We start from the raw sequence: 21,924 nt of genomic DNA, 5'->3' as shown, positions 1-21,924 counted from the left end.
TCGGAGAGTTATGATGATTTATGTATCAATTGGACTGGTGGACAGGCTAGATATGAATCAAACTCGGTCAAGTGCGTCGTAGAGATATCAGGGGTGAATGATTCCAGTGGCCGGACCAGTCTTTGCAAGGTTCACATGGTAGAAAGTCTTCAGTTACCGTCGCAAACGATGTCTGTTGAGGATATTTCAAAGCATTATCGACACCTCCGGGGAATCTCGATAGAATCTTATGTAGATATCAGACCTCGTGTTCTCTTAGGGATGGACAACATCCGGCTGGGACACCCGTTAAACTCGAGAGAAGGGGAAGAAAATCAACCAGTTGCAGCTTTGACGAGACTAGGATGGATCGTTTACGGTCCATGTTCTATTGCTAACGCCGACCAGCGAAAACAACACGATGAGACCTATAGTTTTCACATCTGTCAGTGCGAAACCCTTCATGCAATGGTTAAGGAGTTTTTCTCACTAGACAGCCTTGGAATCCAGACTTCCAGCGGTTCCCTAATGTCTAAAGACGATGAGCGTGCAATGGAGCTACTCATGTCCAACACTTTACTGAAAGAGACTCGGTACGAAACATCCCTACTATGGAAATTTGATGAGGTCAAACTGCCAGAAAGCAAAACGATGGCTCTAAAAAGATTTCACTGTATGGAGAAACGTATGGCACGTGAACCTGAGATGGCTACAGCATTGCGAATTATGATTCGGGACTATGAGACTAAAGGCTATATAAGGAAATTATCATCTGAGGAGGAAAATGTGCCGAGAGATCGTGCTTGGTATTTGCCAATATTCCCTGTGACGAATCCTAATAAACCAACGAAATTGCGAATCGTCTGGGATGCGGCAGCCAAAGCCCATGGAGTATCGCTAAATACTTTTCTACTTAAAGGACCCGACCAGTTAACATCCTTACCTGGAGTCCTCCATCGCTTCCGGGAGTATCGAATAGCGGTTTCAGGAGACATATGTGAGATGTTCCACCAGGTACAAATTAACAATGATGATCAGCACTGCCAGCGGTTTTTATGGAAAAGTGGACCTCAAGATCAAACACCATCGGTGTACGTGATGACTGTTATGACGTTTGGTGCAACATGCTCTCCTAGCTGTGCCCAATACGTGAAAAACAAGAATGCTGAACGTTTCGTGCACAAGATGCCTGCGGCTGTCGATGCCATCATTAACGAACACTATGTGGACGATATGCTATCCAGCGTGGAGACGGAAAAGGAAGCTGTTGATCTTGCAACAAATGTCCGCTTCATTCATGCACAAGCGGGATTCGAGATACGTGGATGGCTTTCTAATTCCAATGAAGTGCTAGCTGCTTTAAACGGACCACAAACTTCGGAGAAGGATCTGAACGTAAATTCTCAGATGGCAACCGAAAAGATTCTTGGGCTGTGGTGGAATACAAAGACCGACACTTTCACCTTCAGATTTCCCAAGAGAGCAGATGTGAAATTGTTATCCGGCCAGACAATCCCTACGAAGCGTGAAGTCTTGCGAGTCCTGATGTCCATCTTCGATCCACTAGGATTTCTCGCCAACGTACTAATGTACTTAAAAGTTCTTCTACAGGAGATATGGCGTGCCGGTACGGCATGGGATGAGCCAATAGCTAATGATCAATTCGTGAAATGGCGTACGTGGCTTGGAGTTTTGACGAAGGTGGACACCGTTTCTATTCCGAGGTGCTATCGTGTCAAAACTTCATCAATGGAATCAAATAAACTGCAACTCCATATCTTCGTCGACGCGAGTGAAAATGGATTTGCAGCTGTCGGCTATTTTCGATTTGAAGAGCAAGGAGTAATTGAGTGTGCATTCGTGGCTGCGAAAACACGCGTTGCACCCCTGAAATATGTTTCCATACCTCGACTGGAATTGCAGGCTGCGGTGATTGGAGCGCGGTTGGTAAAGACGATAGCGGAACGTCATCGCGTGACAATCAATGAACGATTTTTTTGGACAGACTCGCGGGACGTACTCTGTTGGCTAAATTCGGACCATCGTCGCTATAGCCAATTCGTTGCATTTCGTATAGGAGAGATTTTGGAGAATACGGACGTTTCTGAATGGCACTGGTTATCAACGCAGATGAATGTGGCAGACGAAGGTACTAAGTGGCAAAAATTACCAGATCTTTCTCCGTCCAGTAGATGGTTCCGTGGTTCGTCGTTTATCTGGATGCATAAGCACGAGTGGCCAGATCTGCGAGGACATGTGGGATCGACGTCAGTAGAACAGAGACACTCAGTGAATCTCCATCAACATGAAGCAGTATTGGTGAACTTTTCGGATTTTTCCAATTGGAAACGACTACTACGTTTGGTTGCTCTCGTGTTTCGTTTCACGCACAACTTAAAAGCCAAACTTAATGGAACGTCACCAACTGTTAAAGCACTGCGAACCGAAGAACTTCAAATTGCAGAAAGTTATATTTTTCGGCTATAGTGGCAAAGTCAGCCGAAACGAGCCGATTTAAGTTGCCGTCGAATAGTACAATATGTGGCTTGTCGCTATACTTGGACGATCGAGGGCTATTGCGAATACGAGGAAGAGGTAAACATTGCGCGTTTGCAGGCCCATACGCAACCAATACCATTTTACTTCCAAGAGACCACCCTGTTACTACACTTATCGTACGCTCGGTACACGATCGATATCACCACCTTAACCATGAAACTGTCGTGAACGAGCTTCGACAAAAATATCGGATCCCCAGATTGCGTAGACTCTGCAACAAGATTCACAAGGAGTGTCAAACTTGCAAGAACAGCAGAGCAAAACCGGAACCTCCAATGATGGCAGATTTACCCTTAGCCAGGCTGGCTGCTTATACCAAACCCTTCTCATATACAGGTGTGGATTATTTCGGTCCACTGTTCGTAGTTGTGGGTCGACGAGTAGAGAAACGATGGGGCGTTCTTCTTACGTGCATGACGGTTCGAGCTATCCACATCGAAATAGCACACACACTAAACACTGACTCATGTATAATGGCTATACGGAACTTCATGGCGCGTCGTGGAACACCGTTACAAATTTTCAGCGATAGAGGAACCAACTTCATCGGCGCTAGTCGTGAGCTACAAGAAGCGCTGCAGAAAATCGACCACGAGAAACTATTCAGCGAATTTGTATCGTCAGAACTAAAATGGTCGTTTAATCCGCCAAACTCTCCACATTTCGGAGGCTGTTGGGAGAGATTAGTACAATCCGTTAAAAAAATTCTCAACCAGATGCATCTTCCACGTCATCCTACAGATGAAGTCCTGAGAAATACACTGGTGGAAATTGAGAACACCGTAAATTCTAGACCGCTCACATATATTCCTATCGATGATGAGTCTGCACCGGCTATAACACCGAACCATTTTTTAGTTGGTTCTTCCAGTGGCTGCAAGCCTCTGGTCATTTTTGACGACAAGCCCGCAACGTTACGCAATAATTGGAAAACTTCACAGATTTACGCAAACCATTTTTGGCAAAGATGGGTTCGCGAATACCTGCCAACAATTTGTCGTCGAACTAAGTGGCACCAACCAGTGAGACCAATCCAAGTAGGTGATATTGTTGTCATCGTTGATCCGGACTTACCACGAAACATGTGGCCCAAAGGTCGAATTGTTGCGACTAAGAACAAGGACGGCCAAGTTCGAAGAGCAACGGTGCAAACCATGCACGGTATCTACGAGCGTCCAGTCGTTAAGCTGGCAGTTCTAGACCTCGGAGCAAATGAGAGTAAGCAGGATACGACATCCAGCGTACAGGGGGGGAGTGTTACGCCCTTTGGGGAAGGCTCCTCATTCTTTGCCAGCGTTACGGACACACCCGGGGCCAACAAGAGGATTGTGACTGATTGACAGCTGAAGGACTGCTAACACGCGAGACAGGATCAGAGTTAAAAATATTCAAATTCATTGAATGAAAATTGATCATATTCAGCCGCTTTCACTTTCAATATTCAGTGACGCAGCTGAAAATTTCAAACGAACAAGCCGCCCATTCATCCATGCAGATTTTCATTCGTCTCCGATTATTGCACGAAGCGACCATGCGGCAACGAATCAAATGCATCAAAGTAGGCCCTGGCGCAATGTAAGCGATGATGATTGTTGTTTCATATGCTTTACCGGCATTTGAAAACATTTTCCTAGATAATTAATGAAATGAATATATTGTACGATATTCAACTGAATGAATAACATGGATATTTGAATGAATATTTTTTCTATTCACCGTGAGTCACATCAGGTTCATTTTCAGCCGTCAAAAAAGAGCTTCGATTATTTTTAACTCTGGACAGGATCATTATTCTTCATTCTACAACAAATGTGTATCAAATTTAAAGCTATCTAAAATTTATTATTTTTCTACTTAAAACTACACTTAAAGCTAATGTGAATTTCTACCAACGGATTGAGTTGAAGATTATTTTCACGAGCTTGATAACTAATACTAAATCAAACTCGTTAAACTATCAGGTAACTATTTCTAAAGATTTAAACCTAGTAGCTAAATTAAACTAAATCTTAATTAAAACTAGTATTGATGATTAAAATAAGGAGCTACTCCTGCAGATCGAAATCCGGATAAGCGAGAACGTTGAATACTAAACGTGAGTTTATAAACCTAACCTCAATTATTAAAAATACTCCTAACAAATATGTACAATTGTAGGAAAAATTTAACAACGCCTGCTGGAAATATAATTGTTAAAATTTCGGAAAACTTGTTATTGATCTATTCATAACAGGCGGGTGTGTTACCAGTATCATCTAAAATCAAGCTCTTAATGCTCTCTTGAGGCCACACTTTTCCTATGGACTTGAATTGATTTTGAACGCATCTGCGTACGATGGGTCTTTAATTTATCAAGGTACGCCAGAGTAACACATTTACAACAGCAGCTTTTAGGCTGCTCTTTTTATGAATTCTTTAAACTAAGAAGCTGTATTACCTTATTCAAAATTATCCACCTGGGTCTCAACTATCTGCTTGAAAAACTACGGCCATTTAGGAGCGCTAGAGTAAGACACTATGTTGTACCGCAGCATAACTCCTTTCATTACGGTAGTACCTTCTTCGTTCGTGCAATAATTCTATTTTATCTACTGCAAGATTCTACCGTCAGTACTTGAATCGTTCTGTTTTGCTGATTTTGATTGTTGTATTGTTTATTTTTTCTAGTTTTTCAAAACAATGGCTCGCAAGTATAATTTGCTCACAGTAACTGCTGTAATAGTAACGTTGCGTGTTACCACTGTATTACTGGTTAAAAATATTTTTTTCCTTCCAATTTCCACCCCGTTTTGTGGTATTTTCCGAAACCCGATTTTTAATCTTTCGCTCTTTCAAACAATTGCACTTTTTTAAAAATATTGAAATTCGATTTTATACCATTTCTAGACCATTATTTCAACTTTTAGAATCATTTGATTTTTTTCAAACCGGTTGAAAATTCGCAGTTATAGTAATTTTTGTGAAAAAAGCAAAAAAACCGCGATTTTTTCACTTATTTTTGTTAAAACCAATTTATGTATCATTGATTAAATAATCTCCGTTCTTTCACTTACACGCCTGGTTTTGCAATTAAAAAAACAAAGAAAATGATGTACTATATATTTCTTTTGTTTGCATTTTTACCTGCGAAAATTGCGATCAAAGCGTGGGGTACATTTGTACCCCAGTGCAACGTTCTAGGGTGAAAAATGCAAGTGCAACGTTCTAGGGTTAAACGATGAGCTGGTTTTCGCTTCAAAACATACAACTAATGCTCTGGTATCCCTGAAACCCCTTTGTAAAAATATTTCCTAATGACTAGTCATCATGATTTGCCACGACGAAATACGACGAAAACTTTTACATGGTTTTATCCATATTTTCGAAAAAAAAACCTTTAAAAGTAACGTATTGATTTCTGCATTTATTTCTGGTACATACTGTAGACATACGGAATCCGGGCACGGGTTCGATGGAGACAGCTGGCAGCAATTTGGAAATCAATTAGAACGCCTATTAAATCAGAAACAATTAGCTGTCCGATGAGGTCCACGAGACAGGGAGCGGGGCAATTAAACACCATTTGTTTATACTTTCTCTGTGTATTGAGAGCTTTTATTGGACTTTTTTTGTTGTTTCTTTCCACTACCAATCTTGTATTAGCTCGTGTTTTCGTTCTTTTGCATTGACTGGCTAGAAAAAAAGCATAAAGAACGATTACAAAGCACTTTTTTCTAATACAAAATTCTACTTAGTCATGGTCTACGCTTTTTTAATAGATCACACCTCTCGTAATTCGTAATTATGGTCATGTTTGGCTAGTCACCAATTATGTTTACGGACTAAAAAGATGCGCCACTGGTTGTTTGTTGCTACATTTAAAGGGTCTATGGTTTTAAGAAATTAAAGTCGATACAAATAAATTACAAACTGCGTAAAATCTATTTACTCTTGACTTAATTTTACATTTTAATAGGAACATTTGTTTTAGAGCTTTTCCGTTTGTTTAATAAATAACAATTATATTTAGCTGTGCAAGAAGCTGGCCACCGTCAGCGGTTATTATTATGCAACATGAAATGCTTATGTTCAACGCTTAGAAACAAAAGAATATTTTTTTAAAGCATCCTACCAACTAAGAACCCCTTCTCGTAGGGACAGAGGGTTATAGCGATTACAATTGGTTATTCTAATGGCCACCAAGTATTCGTTAATCTCAGCTTATGAACATAATTTGATTATTTTATTTTTTTTCTTGTGTCGTTTCGTTCGTAGTGGTATTTTTTCTTTTATATTTTTTACAAAAATAATGTTCGACTATTCTGTTACTTCTATGTCCTACGGGGTCGCCTGTAGTTTTATAATAAATACGTTATTTCTTATCATTGAAGGTGGATACGGTTTCATGAGTGTGATTGGGGCTTACAGATCTAAATAAACTCGTGCACTGCTATTTGGCTGTCTGGTTCCGAGCCTTATTGGATCAATGAATTAATGGGTTGTAAACAGTTGGAGCACATATAGATAATTATTGAAAACACCGTTAAATACCATTGAAAGAGTTAATTCTGACACGAAATGTTCATGTTCAATAAAAAAAAGTCGTGTACCTAAAAACAAAATATTAATTGAATTTATTCATTTTTCCCAGATTCCATGTTTAAAATACGCAAAGGAACAGAGTAGACCGCCAAAGTGACCATCGGTTAGAAACTCAGCTGTCCATCACACCTTCCATATATAAGCTGCATATACTACATATATAGCAGAACCGAACCACCCGCAAACTAATCTACACGCGATGACATATTTTGCGGTGGTTTGACTCATCGCTTCCGCGCGGTGGCCTGCAATAGTGCCATAAAGTCTCAAAAAAGCGTCGTCGGGAGATCGGGCGTGCAAAAATTAATTCACAACGCAGGCTCCATTTTTTCGTAAGCGACGGTTTTTATTGATAATTTTTATAACTTCTCAAAGCTCTTTTTTCATCGCCAGCCCATGCGACTATGGTCATTATGGTCCATAACCTGTTTCGGGTGGTGTTGACCGGCACGGATGAGTCACTTGCGCAGATTTACTTAACTTTGGGGGCTGGTCTGTTCCCAACGTTTGTATATTTTGAGCTTTCCTCGCGTGTTTTGTTTCCGAAACACAGAAAAATCAAAGTAAAAATAAACTGTGTTCAATAATTTACACCCCTTGGTCGGGGAGGTCTATAATTTATTCAATATCGCTATTTACTGTCACTTCTGCTGGCTGGCATTATCTCATTCCCGCGGATGGGCGGCGTCCGGCGATAGAAGAGTATTTGACGGGGTGAAAACGGTGCCAGGAATCAGGTTACCTACCTGACGTTCCGTCGTAGACAGTCAAGCGGCAACGACGACCACGACAACGCACAGCGACTTTGGAGCGTGACTCACCGCGTTGATTAGCACCTGTTTACATACAATAATAAGATGGCGGCAAAAAGCACGCTACGCCAGCTCCAATTCGGATAGATAATCCGCTAACAAATGGCAAACGATTGATTATTGTAATGTGACATTCGATGCCACTAATCCGATAAATCTGCGCGTTGTTGATTTTTGTGCGCATCCAAGGTGAAGAAGGTGTGCCTTGGAGCAGCTTCTGTTCCGGTGAACTATGAATCAGCACCGTCGTTGTTGGTTGGTTATGTGGTTCTTTCGAATTCAACAGCGGTACAAATCGTAGACATTCCGACTATAGACAATTCAAGCATCTGCGAATCTTCAAGAAGAGATAAATCGGTACAGTATACGATTGTAGTCTTCATCGTATGTATCGTGCAGAAGCGACAGAGCTTCGTTCCCGGCATTGCAGAAAATTCTCATTTCTTAAACCTCAAAGCCCCGTTTTTATATAGTAACAAAATGTCAAATGCTCCAAATTTTACATAAATGAAACAACTTTTGATCACCGCCCAGGTAAATGCGAAGGAAAATTTCTACTCTGTTCCTCAAAATTATACATTTTACACATATTTCTTCATTTTCAACAATTCGCTGGACAATAAACAACATAAAAATATGCTCTGCAAGCATATAAAATTCCAACTCCAAACTGTGCCTTTCTCTTCCCCTTGTATTTCTTAGTCCAACTGACACATTGCTCCAAAGACAGCCTCCGACACCAGTACACGAGCACTCAATGATATCTCAAATCTTAAAACAAAACAAGACTATTAAACAGAACTAAAAACTTAAAACAAAAAAAAACAAAATAAAACCTACTCTCAATCCCACAGTTGTGCGCTGGGCCGCACTAAGACTGTCACTTTCGCGCACCTCAAACATCCCACTCGCAAAACAGCCCGCATACGCATTCCACTTTCACGTCCCATCCTTAGCAACAGCACTAATAATAGCATTAATAATAATAATAACAACAACTCTAATTCAATGGCTCGGCAATGCATTTACACTGCTTGATGCGTTGGATGCGCTTCCGGCGCAGCTGTGGCACCAGCGAGGGGCACCGCAGCGTCACCGTGATCCAAGTGAACTTTTTAGGCTTACAGAAAGCACACGAGCGAAACGCTGGCCCCGTCAAATCTTCATCCTCGAAATCCAAATCCACCTCTCGCCGACCACCACCACCACCACCACCGTGATGGCCACCGTGATGACCGTTTCGGCCGGCCGCATTGGATCCACCACCGCCATGCCGCCTACGCCTGGGCGACTTTGGAATGTAGAACGAATTGCACTGTCCGTAGCAAAAGCGATTGATGATCGTCCGACTCAGGCAGCCCTCCTCCCGAATCCGTTGCACCAGTGGTTCTGTTTTGCACCAATCCTTCTTCAGGTACTCCTTCCGCGTCACCACCAGTGCATTTTTGCTCGACTTGAGCAACTTGTCCCCTCGGTACGCTTGTAAATCAGCCAAAATATCCGCATTCGGGGAGGATCCCGCCGAGGGCTGATACTGAAAACTACCGCCGCCACCGCCAGGGCCACCACTCTCGTTGAAAGCTGGCGTTACCAAGGCGGACTGCCGCCGCCCGTTGAAATCGAAATCGATCGCTACCTCCGGCGTTTGGTACACATCACCGGTACTGTCCTCCGTCGCTTCCTCGTCCATCAGCTCGTTCTGCACCAGGTATCGTCTCTCGTCCCGTGACGCGTTCATTCTTCGCTCCGCCAGGACCCGCTCCACGTGCCGGGTGTTGATGATGTCCAGAATGGAGTCCGACAGTTGTATCCGATGACCGGATGAATAAATCAGCAGGAATGAGAACAGAATCAGCAGTTTCATTGTCAGATTCATCTGGAATGGTGGGAAAGGAGAAAAATAAAAGTGACTGTTAGTAATGGTGCAGTTAACACAAATAAACGCATGTCAAACTGGCCAACGGGCGAGTCCATTGAGAATATATTCACGCAACATTCGCGAGAGAACATGGGAAATCTAGTTCGAAGCGAAAGATCACTACGGTATTGGAATCAAATCAAGGAATTGTCGCTTTGAACAATTTTCATGGAGAAAAAACACTAACTCGCATTTTCGCCGCTAGGGGGCTGTATGCGTCGTATTATTATTGAAAGTGAAAATAAGAAATATAATTTAATTGCCTGCAACTTTGTCGAAGACTGCTAGTGAATCCGGCTTTGTTAAAAGAAGTTATTAAATTTTTAATGAAGTGATGTCTGAGTCAGTTTTGCATGGGGCCTAGCAGTGCATGGTTGTGTATCAGTACTCGATTCCCACCAACTATACATTTTTGTGAGATAATGGTTAGATTTAGCTGTATAGTATATTCACAAAAATTGTAGAACATAATAGGAGTTATGTTTTGGTTATAAAATTTTAGTTCCACCTGTGACCGCATAGAGGGCGCCAACACTAACTTTTCATAGAAGTGAGATAGAATATCAAGGTGTTCGGAGAAATTATTTAAAAAATCTTGATCTACAACTTTATGGAAGACACCTAATCTCTATCTCTTTCCGTTGAAAAGTTAGTGTTGGCGCCCTCTATGCGGTAAAATGTGGAACTAATATTTTCTAACCAAAACATGACTCGTATTACTTACTATAAATCTTCTGAACATACTATTGACCTAAACCTAACCATTATTACACAAAATGTTTAACTCGTGCGTATCAAGTACTGATCCACATCCATGCACCGCTAGGCCCCATGCAAAACTGACTCAGACATCACTTCATTAAAAGTTTAATAACTTCTTTTAACAAAGCCGGATCCACTAGCAGTTTTCGAAAAAGTTTTAGGCAATTAAATTATCTTTCTTACTTTCACTTACAGTGATAAAACGATGCACACAGTGCCGCCTAGCGGCGAAAGTGCGAGTTAGTGGGTTTTCTCCATGTAAATTGTCGAAAAATCCCATACAAACTGCAAGCACGTTGATCCGGTAGCCAGTGTTGCTAAAAGAGCGAGAAGCCAACACATCCTCCTCGTTCGCCTGCGAGCGCGAGACTCACACTGTATGCTCCCTGCTGCTGTACACACGTTTTCGAAGAACTCTCAAATATGTGACAGTTAGCACGAGCGGCAATTACGTTTGATCCATATGAGTTATCTGCCTTCGCTATAAGCTCGTGTGTCACTCGCACTCTTGTCGGCTCGCTAGATATCAGCTCTAACGAAGAGTGGGTTCCCATGACGGGACTCCTCAGCTGCGAGTTTTTGCTGCATGCCACCCACTCCCGTGTGCTAAGCACTCTTTACAGTTCTGAATATGTTTATTAGAACAGCACGTATACACTCTTTTAGCAACTGGGAGCGCTCATAAAGGAGCGAAGGGATTAGGTACGGCATTCTGATGAAATCCTAAAACAGCGCAAGCAAAAACTAACTAAACTAACAGTGCGCGCGTTCGCATTAAATTGTCATTGCATACATACGTTATCTGTCTATACAAATTTATGCCGGTCGTATTTAAAGAACAAATTAAATATATTGTTTTTTCATATTTTTTTTATTTTGATGTTTACAAGTTTGAAAATGAAAATCAACCGTTTCGCTTCAAATTAGTTATACTGTCTACATTATGGTCTTAACGCAATCGCTTAGGAAATATGCAAACATGGCGGCCACAAGGACGAGCGATCTAATTTATTATTTTGCAGATATATGAGCCACCAGAAATTTTTTTTTTCTCTGTCGGTATGGATAAACATAAGCAGCATATGTGTATGCCATGTTTAATTATTTTAACAAGCCTGCTTCTGCAATTTGACAAATAGCTCAGAGTGCGCGGAATTCAAAACTGGGCGGAATTATGTGCCTTCATGGTATTTGACAATAAAAACTGGATGTTCCTGTCATTTCATTATTCCACAAAAAAACTCAATCTTCAATATAGGTATTTTTGCGTTTTAAAGCGACCGCATTTCATTCGGATGCGTTTATGACTTCATTGTACAACAAGTGAACCGATGAATGGAGAATTTCCCGCGCAATTTCCTTTTCCGCTATACCAGTGTCATATCAACCTCAATCCATACGATACATCAGCTTCCATCAACGTAAATGTCCGCCAACGCCACGTCATCGTTCCATTAAGTTAAGTTGAATGCGTCTCTCGTTCACTCTTTCCGTACGTCAAAGCATTCCGTGCTGTTGATAATGTATGTGAATACCTCCATTTAACTGCATATAACTAATTTTGATGTTCCCTGACATGCTGTACCGGTGACGAAAGCCAGAAGTATTGTGCAATTCGATCTTCAAACAGCCGCGGCTTGGACTTTGTACATAAAATATCCGAATAAATTCATTTGCAGCATTCTTGGTCTACCACCGAAGAACGAAATGCGAGACGGAACGAGAGCGCTGGCGACTGCAAGAGTGCGAGTGAAGGCGAACGCCTTTAAGAGTGCGTGTGGATACGAGTGGGTTAAAGAGCGCGAGTGGCTACGAGTGGGAGTACGGACGAGTGGGAGCATGGGCGAGTGGGAGCTTAGGCGAGTGAGAGCAGGGACGAGTGGTAGCAGCAGTAGGAGTGAGCGCCAGTGGGTGGGTGCGAACGAAAGAGTGGGTTTCAATATGTGCAATTTGAGTGGCTTTTGACCGACTGGAACTCGCAGAAATTCTACCCGGCTGGGGAGCGAACGAAAGAAAACCATGTATGGAGAACACTCGGATACGAGTGTTGGTCGCAATGAGAACACGCGAATGAGAAATATAAGAGTTATTTTTACGAGTTCAGCAACACTTCCGGTAGCTAGACTTTTCCGATTTGCTTCAAGTTTGGAGCAAGTACTCCTGGTGGGACTAGGAATCGACTCAGGCATGGGCCGATAGGGGTAATTTTTTTCCTGTCACTCTATTGATCACGGGTCAATACGTATTGAAAATTTGCCGCGTCTGTTTTTATGAACCTAATTTCAAGCTCCGTTATTGCTAACAAGCCCGTGCATCAGGTTAACAATCCTTTATATTTCCCTTCAGTGTTCGTTATTATCGCTCGTATACTTGTATTCCACAATCTGATATGGAAAATAAGAAATACTTTCCTTAATTTATAACATCTCGCGCTATTTTTGCCTGTATAATGTGTTATCACCCGGTAGTTTTCAAGCCAATAAATATATCGTAGACAAGAAGTAGCGAATTCTGTCCAAATACTGTTACAATAAATAGTGATCCGGCCCATTACGCAGATAAGATTAGCTTTTCTAGGCAATACTCCCACGGTCGGCCGTGTGGAGTTCAAATTGCTTTTGTTTAGGGAACATAGTATACTCTCGGTAGCAGGCTGCCCAGAGTTTAAAAAGAACCAAAAACTAAACAAGATCTCTTTTTCGAGTGATCGTGCACTCGAAGACTAACTAAACAACTACCTAATAAAATATGCTTTACAATTCGCATCGCTTGCTTGGAGCGAATCCTAGACCTGATACCCTTCCAAACTACCAACTCCGCGACACCTATGGAAGAGTCTGATGAATCGTCGTCTTTTCATTAAGTAGGTGGAGCATCAACACTTCCTGTCTACCTTATCCTTTATCCTTCCCCGTGAACGATGGAGATGGGGGCGGCCGGCAATGATAGCTATCATGCTGTTGAGGTTTTAATATGGGTCGGATTGGTATGAATTCCTACTTACCATTTCCTAAGCAACTTTTATTAGATAATCAAACATGATGAAGTCAGTGTGCAATCCGCCAAAATCATCGTCACACAACGCAACGCAAGGCAGCGCAAATAATAAAAATTCGATTTCTAGAAATCCCTTGAATACATTGCGTTGTAAGTAGTACACGCAGCTCTATAAGTGATTTGTATTCTCATCTACTAGAATTCACTCACTGCTTCAAATTTAGTAATCTAATAAAGAAAAATTGGATTTTTGTTTTTAGTATTGCACTCGTCAGTAACTGACACCAACTTGCTGTCAGTTAGACGAGACATCCAAACTGTCAGCAAACTGGCGTCAGTTGGAAACAAAATCCAAACAGTTTACATAACCTATGTAAACACCTAAAATTGTATGTCTACTAAAGGTTCTTTTTCAGTATACTCATTTGTCGCTACTAAAAGGAATAAAACCCAATAAAGTGCTTCTACTATTTTTATCCAATCTTTTTATTTAGTTGCACGTTGCGCTAGCTTCAGGGTGCCATATTTTCACTTTTTAAAATTTAAAGTTTTTTGAGACTAGTAGCTAACAATTCAAAATTGTTTTAATTTTTTTTATAAATTAGACAAGGAATATAGATTGGTATTGCCAGATATATAACCCGAGCGAAGTAAAATACACTATAACCTGTTAACTCGAATGCAACGAATTTTATCATCTTCTGCGTGCTGATTGCATTGCAGGTTGGTAAATGACTGAGTAATGCGTAATATTGACCCTATGGTTCGCCACAGTGGCCCTTAGCCTCTTGTCCAGTAACTCCTATCCCTACCCCTGCGGTGCCAGCTTGGGTACGAGTAACCTTAGGAAAGATCAGGCAACCAACCCACGGTGGGACCATGGTCGTATGCTGACAGGGAAGGGGGACTCCTCTTTTCGGAGGGAGAGTCCATACGAGCGTCTGTTCCCCAGGTTAGGGGTGTCTCAAAACAGCGTGTGTTCTTCATGTTAGGGGCGGCTGATGTATCGTCCTGGAAAAGCGGGCATTGAGCGGCTACTTTCTACCAGAGCTGTGGCACCACCAACGAGCTGGAAACCGGCTTTGTAGTGCTGGGTAGGATGCGTCAACGCGTGATTGGATGGACTCCGATCATCAACGCAAGAGTGTGTAAGTTGAGGATCAAAGGCCGTTTCTTCAACTACAGCATCATCAACGTACATTGCCCACACGATGGGAGACCCGACGACGAGAAGGAAGCTGAAGGAGGTGTACGACAGCTGTTCGCAACGGGACGTGAAAATCGTCATCGGTGATATGAACGCTCAGGTAGGACGGAAGGTAATGTTTAGACCGGTAATCGGGCCAAACAGCTTGCACACTCTATCGAATGACAACGGCCAACGATGCGTGAACTTCGCAGCCTCCCGTGGCATGGTAGTCCGAAGTACCTTCTTCCCCCGCAAAGATATCCACAAAGCCACTTGGAGATCACCTGACCAACGCACCGAAAACCAAATCGATCACGTTACAATCGACGGGTGATTCTTCTCTGATATCACCAACGTTCGTACCTACCGCAGTGCGAATATAGATTCGGACCATTACCTAGTTGCAGTATGTATGCGCTCAAAACTCTCGACGGTGTACAACACTCATCGTAGTCGGACGCCAAGGCCCAACATCGCGCAAATTCAGGACGCCGGGGTTTCCCAAGAATACCCACAGCGGCTGGAAGCAGCACTACCCACGGAAGAATAGCTGGGCGCAGCTACTCGTGAAGATGGCTGGAGGGAGATCCGTTCCGCCATAGGAAGTACTGCTATAGCGGCACTAGGTGCAGCGATTCAGAATCGAGGAAACGACTGGTTCGATGACAAATTTAAGCAATTAATAGAGGAGAAGAATGCAGCACGAGCGAGGATGCTGCAGCACAGAACGAGACAGAATGTGGAGCGATACACACAAGCACGGAACAGGCAAACCTCGGTCCTCCGAAGAAAGAAGCGCCAACAGGAGGAACGAGATCGCGAAGCGATGGAACAACTGTACCGCGTAAACGACACACGAAAGTTCTACGAGAAGCTGAACAGTTCGCACAAAGGCTACGTTCCGTAAGCCGATATGTGCAGGAACTTAGACGGCAACCTTCTTACGAACGAGTGTAATGATTGAGAGGTGGAAGCAGTACTATAATGAGCACCTCAACGGTGAGGCAGCAGAGGACGAAGGCGGTACGGCAATGGATCTTGGAGCATGCGCAGAAGACAATAGGCTGCCGGCCCTCTGATCTCCAAGAAGTCAAGGAAGAGATCGGTCGGCTGAAAACCAACAAAGCTGCCGGTGTATATCAACTACGAATGCAACTAGGAATAGAATCTAGAGAATGTGGCAGTACTCTCATGCATTCTATACGAATAACTGTGAAGTTTGATTGGCGCTCGGTATTGTGTGGAACTCCTTTACAATGCCTCCTGGAACCGTATCTAAAAGCAAAACAAAGTTTTGATACTACGTTTTGGAACATGACCTTCTTTTTCACGAACGGGGCTAATGCTACGATGCTTCTGATCACTATAAATCCTTCCTGGATGAAATCCGCAAATATGAGCCCAGCACCTTATCCTCTAAACCGCCAAAGCATTTCTAGTTAGGTTTCTCAAAACTAGCTAATATGTATCCGAATTTATTTAGAAGGTTGACATTTACGATATTAATTTATACTTAGGTTATGCTAAGAAACACTTGAGGAATTCCACGAAGGTCCGTCCGAAATTACACTTTACACTATTTTATACAGTAAAACTATCTGAGAACGAGTTACAGGTAATGAATACTTCTGCACGAAAAAAATATACACCGAAAAAAATGCTGTGTCATTTTTCACAAAAACAAAAATTTATGATAAAAATTTAAATTACAAAAAACCCATTTTTTTCTAATTTTTTTATATTTTGTCAACAAAAATCTAAAGAGAAAGGAAACATTTTGAATGTGGTTTCATGATGGAGAAATAATCAGCAAAAAAGTTTTTCTAACAATAACTTTATACATATTTTTAAATTTCATACTAATTGACAAACAAAACTGTAATTTTATTACAGAATATGATTCTAAGTATCATTTCAAATCAAAATGCATTTAACAAATATCTTCCAAAATGCGACAGTTTTCGAGATATTTGGAATTTTGCTCCAACAAAAACAATTAATTTATGTAATTATGTTCTTTTTAAAAGTTATTCGCGTTACCCCATCATAAATTGTCAAAAGTCTAATGTTTATCGTTTTAAAGATATAAAAGAAGCTTTTTCAGTGTATTTGGTTCATGGAGAAGCTTTTAATAAAAAAGTTTTCCTAACAACAACTTTTGACAAATTTTTATAATTCATACTATTTGCAGTCAAAAGTACAATTTTATTTTTGAATAAGGACAGAGGGTTGTTTTCATATAGCTTTCAAATGGTCGCCTTGATGTCAATGAGAAAGTTATAGGAATTATTATGGGCGTTGCGAAAAACTAATTGTTGTCGATAGGGAAATGCGAATAACTTCTGAAAAGGTCGTAATAAAACAAAATAATTGTGCTGTTAAAAAAAAAAATTTAAAATATCTCGATAACTACGACATTTCAGAAAAATTTCGATATAAGCATTTTAATTTAAAATGGCGTTTAGAATCATATTAAAAAATAAATTTGTACTTTTGACTGCAAATAGTATGAATTATAAAAATTTGTCAAAATTTGTTGTTAGGAAAACTTTTTTATTAAAAGCTTCTCCATGATCCAAATACACTGAAAAAGCTTCTTTTATGCCTTTGAAACGATAAACATTAGACTTCTGACAATTTGTGATGGAGTAACGCGAATAACTTTTAAAAAGAGCATAATTACATGAATTAATTGTTTTTGTTGGAGCGAAATTCCAAATATCTCGAAAGCTGTCGCATTTTGGAAGATATTTGTTAAATGTATTTTGATTTAAAATGATACTTAGATTTATATTCTGTAATAAAATTACAGTTTTGTATGTCAATTAGTATGAAATTGAAAAATATGTATAAAGGTATGGTTAGAAAAACTTTTTTGCTGATTATTTCTCCACCATGAAACCACATTCAAAATATTTCCTTTCTCTTTAGATTTTTGTTGAAAAAATATAAAAAATTAGAAAAAAATGTTTTTTGGCAATTTAAATTTTTATCATAAAGTTTTGGTTTTGTGAAAAATGACACAACATTTTTTTCAGTGTATATTTTTTTCGTGCAGAAGTATTCATTACCTGTAACTCGTTCTCAGATCGTTTTACTGTATAAAATAGTGTAATCGAACAAAAAATTGAATTTATTGCGCGTAGAAACGTCTACGCCTTTTTGAAAAATTGCTCTTGTATCAGAATATTTAAATTGCCAGAAAAAAATCATGGAGATTCATAACCAATGTAAAGTTTCGTTTGAATAGACGATGGTCATATTTTGCGGTCGGCCGGTTTCTCATGGAATCCCTCATTTGTATGTTAGATGGGAATGATTCAGTAGGGTTGACAACACAAAAAGCCTACTTTTACAAAGCATCTACTCATCCGCGACTTTCATTCTCGTCCGCAATTTAACTATTAAATAAAACGATGTTTCTATCCCGGCATCCAACGATCACCGATTATACTGATCTAGTATTAGAGATACGCATTTTTTACATGATTACAATCGAGCTCGGGAATGAAATCATCACGTCATCGGGTCACCATAACCAGCTGAAGATGGCGTTTACAAGCGTATCACGACGTGAGCTCCAGACCGTATCCCTCCTCCTCTGGCTTAAATTGACACCACATCCGAGCAAAGCAAGCATCTCTACGGCGCTTATTCGCTTCGCATCGTAGCTTCCCACCCACCGCAAGTTTCACCGAGAAGTGGTTGTTGGCGGTTGTATTTAATTGCTGCTCCATCCAGTGTGGTGCCCTCCCCGAAAAAAGGAGGTTTATTACTGACTTGAACGCTTATTTGCTTACAAACAAATCGCGAAACGGCGGCTCCGAAGACGAGTGTGCAGCTGGCTGCTGATGTGGTGGTAGTTACTTCCAAAGGCGTATGTTTTATTCGTACTCTAGCGGCCCCGGCAATCGAGGATTCGTGATCAAGCCGCGTCGCTATGAGGTAGTCTAATTACAGTATTTTAACACCTTGATGTGTTGAAATATATAGACACACTCCGATAAGTGCAATTTGGTCTAATAGTCAATCAATGAGGTGCTTGTGTGCGACGTACTCAACTTAGTTGGTCGACTCTATTGATCCCACGTAGTCGTGACAGTTAGGTTCCGCTCGTTTGGGATTCTGCGGTGCACCGCGCATCATCACCATCAGCATCATCATCAACATCTCCACTTGTCCCTATACAGTGGTGTGTAGTAATTTCGGGCAGCCGCGCGAGTGTAAAACAAACCTCGGAAAGCACGTGGGTAACGCGCCGTAATCGTACAATGATGACTCTCCCACACAGTTTGATGGTGATGCTGTCGGTGGCGATAGTTGCCGGTAGGTATATGTAGAGACAGTCGGAATACGATAGAACGTCGCTCGGTCGAAGCGCGCGCGGTATCCATCACAATAATATTCAGTTTAATGGCTTACTTTTTCATTTGTGGTGCGATAATAGAAACTCATTGAGAATGATTGGGTAGCAATACCACCGCACTGTGATTTTTTTGATTATTTTGTGGCATTTTCGTTTTTGACATTGCACTACATCCGTGAAGTCGGTGTTACACTCATTCAAACATTTTTGTTTTTTTTTTGGTGCTACGCACAAAAAAATAATGAAATTTAAACGACATGTAAATCAATACGAATGTAAACATACAAAGCTTGAATCAAAAATTTGATTGAAAATTAAGTTGAATTAGATGCACTCAATGGGAGCATCAAAAAGCATATGATTTTACTCTTTCGTTTGTGGAATATTACTAGTCGCTTATTTTACAGCAATATAGGATTAAACATACATAATAGTGCATTGGATTGCTGTAATTTTCAATCAACGTGTAAAATTATAATAAAATTCAATAAAATAAAAACAAGTTGTGTGTATTTGTGGTGGAACCTAATTTTACATTTACATTCATGCTCCAAATATGTGCATGAAAATAAATTTAAAATTGCAAAATATTTTTTTCTGTGTACCGGTGTAGTGCAAAAAAGGAGCAGTTTGAGCACCGACTACCCATCGTTAGTGCCCAGTCAAAAACGAAAGAATTGTATCTGTTTTTTACACAGCATCGGTGCAGCACTATGTGACAACGAAAACGCTATTGGAAGACGAGCATTCATTTAGTACGAAACGACCAAGTCCGTCTGCCAAATGTTGATGAGACGAAATTTAAATGTGATTCCAAGTCTTACTGAAATTTTGGGCATAGGCCCTTTATATTCAAAATGGTTTTAATTCAGTTTTCAGAAGTGAGGCAAAAGTTTAGATAAGCAGGGAAGAGAACCATATGAGCGAGCTTAGACTCAACGCTTTGTCTTCTACCGCAGGTGTGAAGTTGTGTTGGTATTTTTTTAATTATTCGCACCTGCGTCTACGGCATGTCTAGATAATGTAACATAACTTTGGGCCGATTTCTTCACCCTCGCTTAACTTTTAAACCAGGTTCACCAGTACGCTTAAACCTGGAATATGCGTAAGCGAGGGTAATCCAATTAGCTAGAGATTACTGGGTAGGGAAAGTTATGAAAATTAGAGCCATAGTACTCAAGTGAGAGCCAGGATGTGAAGTAAACAGATCGGAAAACTAGAAGTGGCAGGGTCATTAGACAAGGCTTAATATCGTACGGACTTAATCTTTGTCTTCTGTTAATGAGGGTCGACCCTCATTAACAGAAGACAAAGATTAAGCCCGTTCGATATTAAGCCTGTTCTAATGACCCTGCCACTTCTAGTTTTCCGATCTGTTTACTTCACATGCTTGCTCTCACTTGAGTACTACGGCTCTAAGTTTCATAACTTTCCCTACCCAGTAATCTTTAGCTAATTGAATGTCGTTAAAGTGTAAAAAAAATGTGACTAACATAGTCGAAATAAAAAAAGGATAAAAAATACAAGTTTCAGCGCATTAAAAGTTATATTCCTTTTTAGAATTCCGTAGGGAGGATTATTTACTAACGAAAAAAATAAGACTCAAAGTTTGTTAATTCGTCATTAGACAGGCGCTTTCCATGTTGGACTGGTGTAAAAAATCATGATTTTACTAATAGTTATATTTTGAAAAAAAAAAGCTTTTGAACATTTGAGTGAACCATTTTCTATTGTTAACTCTTCAACTGTACAACGAATATAATGAATAAAATTATTAACATATATAAAATCAATATAATAAATAAAATTAATATAATTAATGCTTAAAAAAATAATCACTTTAATCATATTAATCAAATTAATGAAATTAATAAAATCAAAAAAATTTATTAAATAATAAAAGAAATAAAATTAATAAAATGTATAGGGGAGAGTAGTTGGTTAATCGATTACCTTGCACGCAGCTCACCGGAATTCGGTTCGCAATATATAGAGATAGAAACTTATCTGAAGAGATTTGTCTAACCCTAAAAATGAGACGACTGACTCTAAGATTAAAATGAAGTTTCGAGATAAAAAATAAAATTGTTAAAACAAATAACATAAATAAAATGAAAAAAATATACTAAAATAAATTAAATGATTAAAATGACTATGAAAAAAGAATGAAATGAATAAAAGAACGAAAATAATTAAAATGAGTAATGAACAAGATAGGCATAAGCAAAAACATTAAAGTTCGCCCATAGTTGCTACTCCGTTGTTGACCAGATTCAATTAAAATTGGGAATAACATGAAAAGTTAGATCTGAATACCTGAGGAAAAGTAGGCCTTGTCTAAATCTGACGCGAGAATTTTCATCATGAAAAAATAGAGGATATTTCGAATCTTCAATATCTGCAAAAGATTAATTGCTCAGTGAACTGACCCACTATGGAGTGGCTAGAACAAAATAGGGACAAAAAATTTAAACATTTTAATCAAACTATATTTTTAAAATATTCTTCAATATTTTCTACATCATGTACCATTGAAATAATAACTAAAAACTTTGATCTGAACTTGTGACACACGGCCAAACATTATTTAAGGGGTTATATATATATATATATATATATATATATATATATATATATATATATATATATATATATATATATATATATATATATATATATATATATATATATATATATATATATATATATATATATATATATATATATATATATATATATATATATATATATATATATATAT

The 21,924-nt window shown here is 39.8% G+C and overlaps 2 protein-coding genes across 3 annotated transcripts in view; one reads left to right on the top strand and one right to left on the bottom strand.

Moving 5' to 3' along the window:
- The first annotated feature begins 261 nt into the window (after positions 1-261).
- On the top strand, positions 262-2,466 carry LOC131679870 (uncharacterized). Its single transcript, XM_058960619.1, has one exon. The coding sequence runs from the start codon at positions 262-264 to the stop codon at positions 2,464-2,466; it is 2,205 nt and encodes a 734-aa protein (XP_058816602.1).
- A 3,656-nt stretch (positions 2,467-6,122) lies between these two features.
- The window catches only part of LOC131681952 (uncharacterized), a 133,006-nt gene continuing 117,204 nt past the window's right edge, over positions 6,123-21,924 (bottom strand). For both annotated transcript variants that reach the window (XM_058963066.1, XM_058963067.1), the window contains exon 2: positions 6,123-9,807. In XM_058963066.1, the coding sequence (XP_058819049.1) occupies positions 8,932-9,807 (876 nt within the window). In that variant the 3' untranslated portion in view covers positions 6,123-8,931. The remainder of the gene's footprint in view (positions 9,808-21,924) is intronic.

The sequence above is a fragment of the Topomyia yanbarensis genome, chromosome 2 (assembly GCF_030247195.1).
Source record: "Topomyia yanbarensis strain Yona2022 chromosome 2, ASM3024719v1, whole genome shotgun sequence".
Classification (NCBI taxonomy): Eukaryota; Metazoa; Arthropoda; class Insecta; order Diptera; family Culicidae; genus Topomyia; species Topomyia yanbarensis.
The sequence above is the reverse complement of the archived record's forward strand: the minus strand, read 5'-3'. Positions and strand labels throughout refer to the sequence as shown.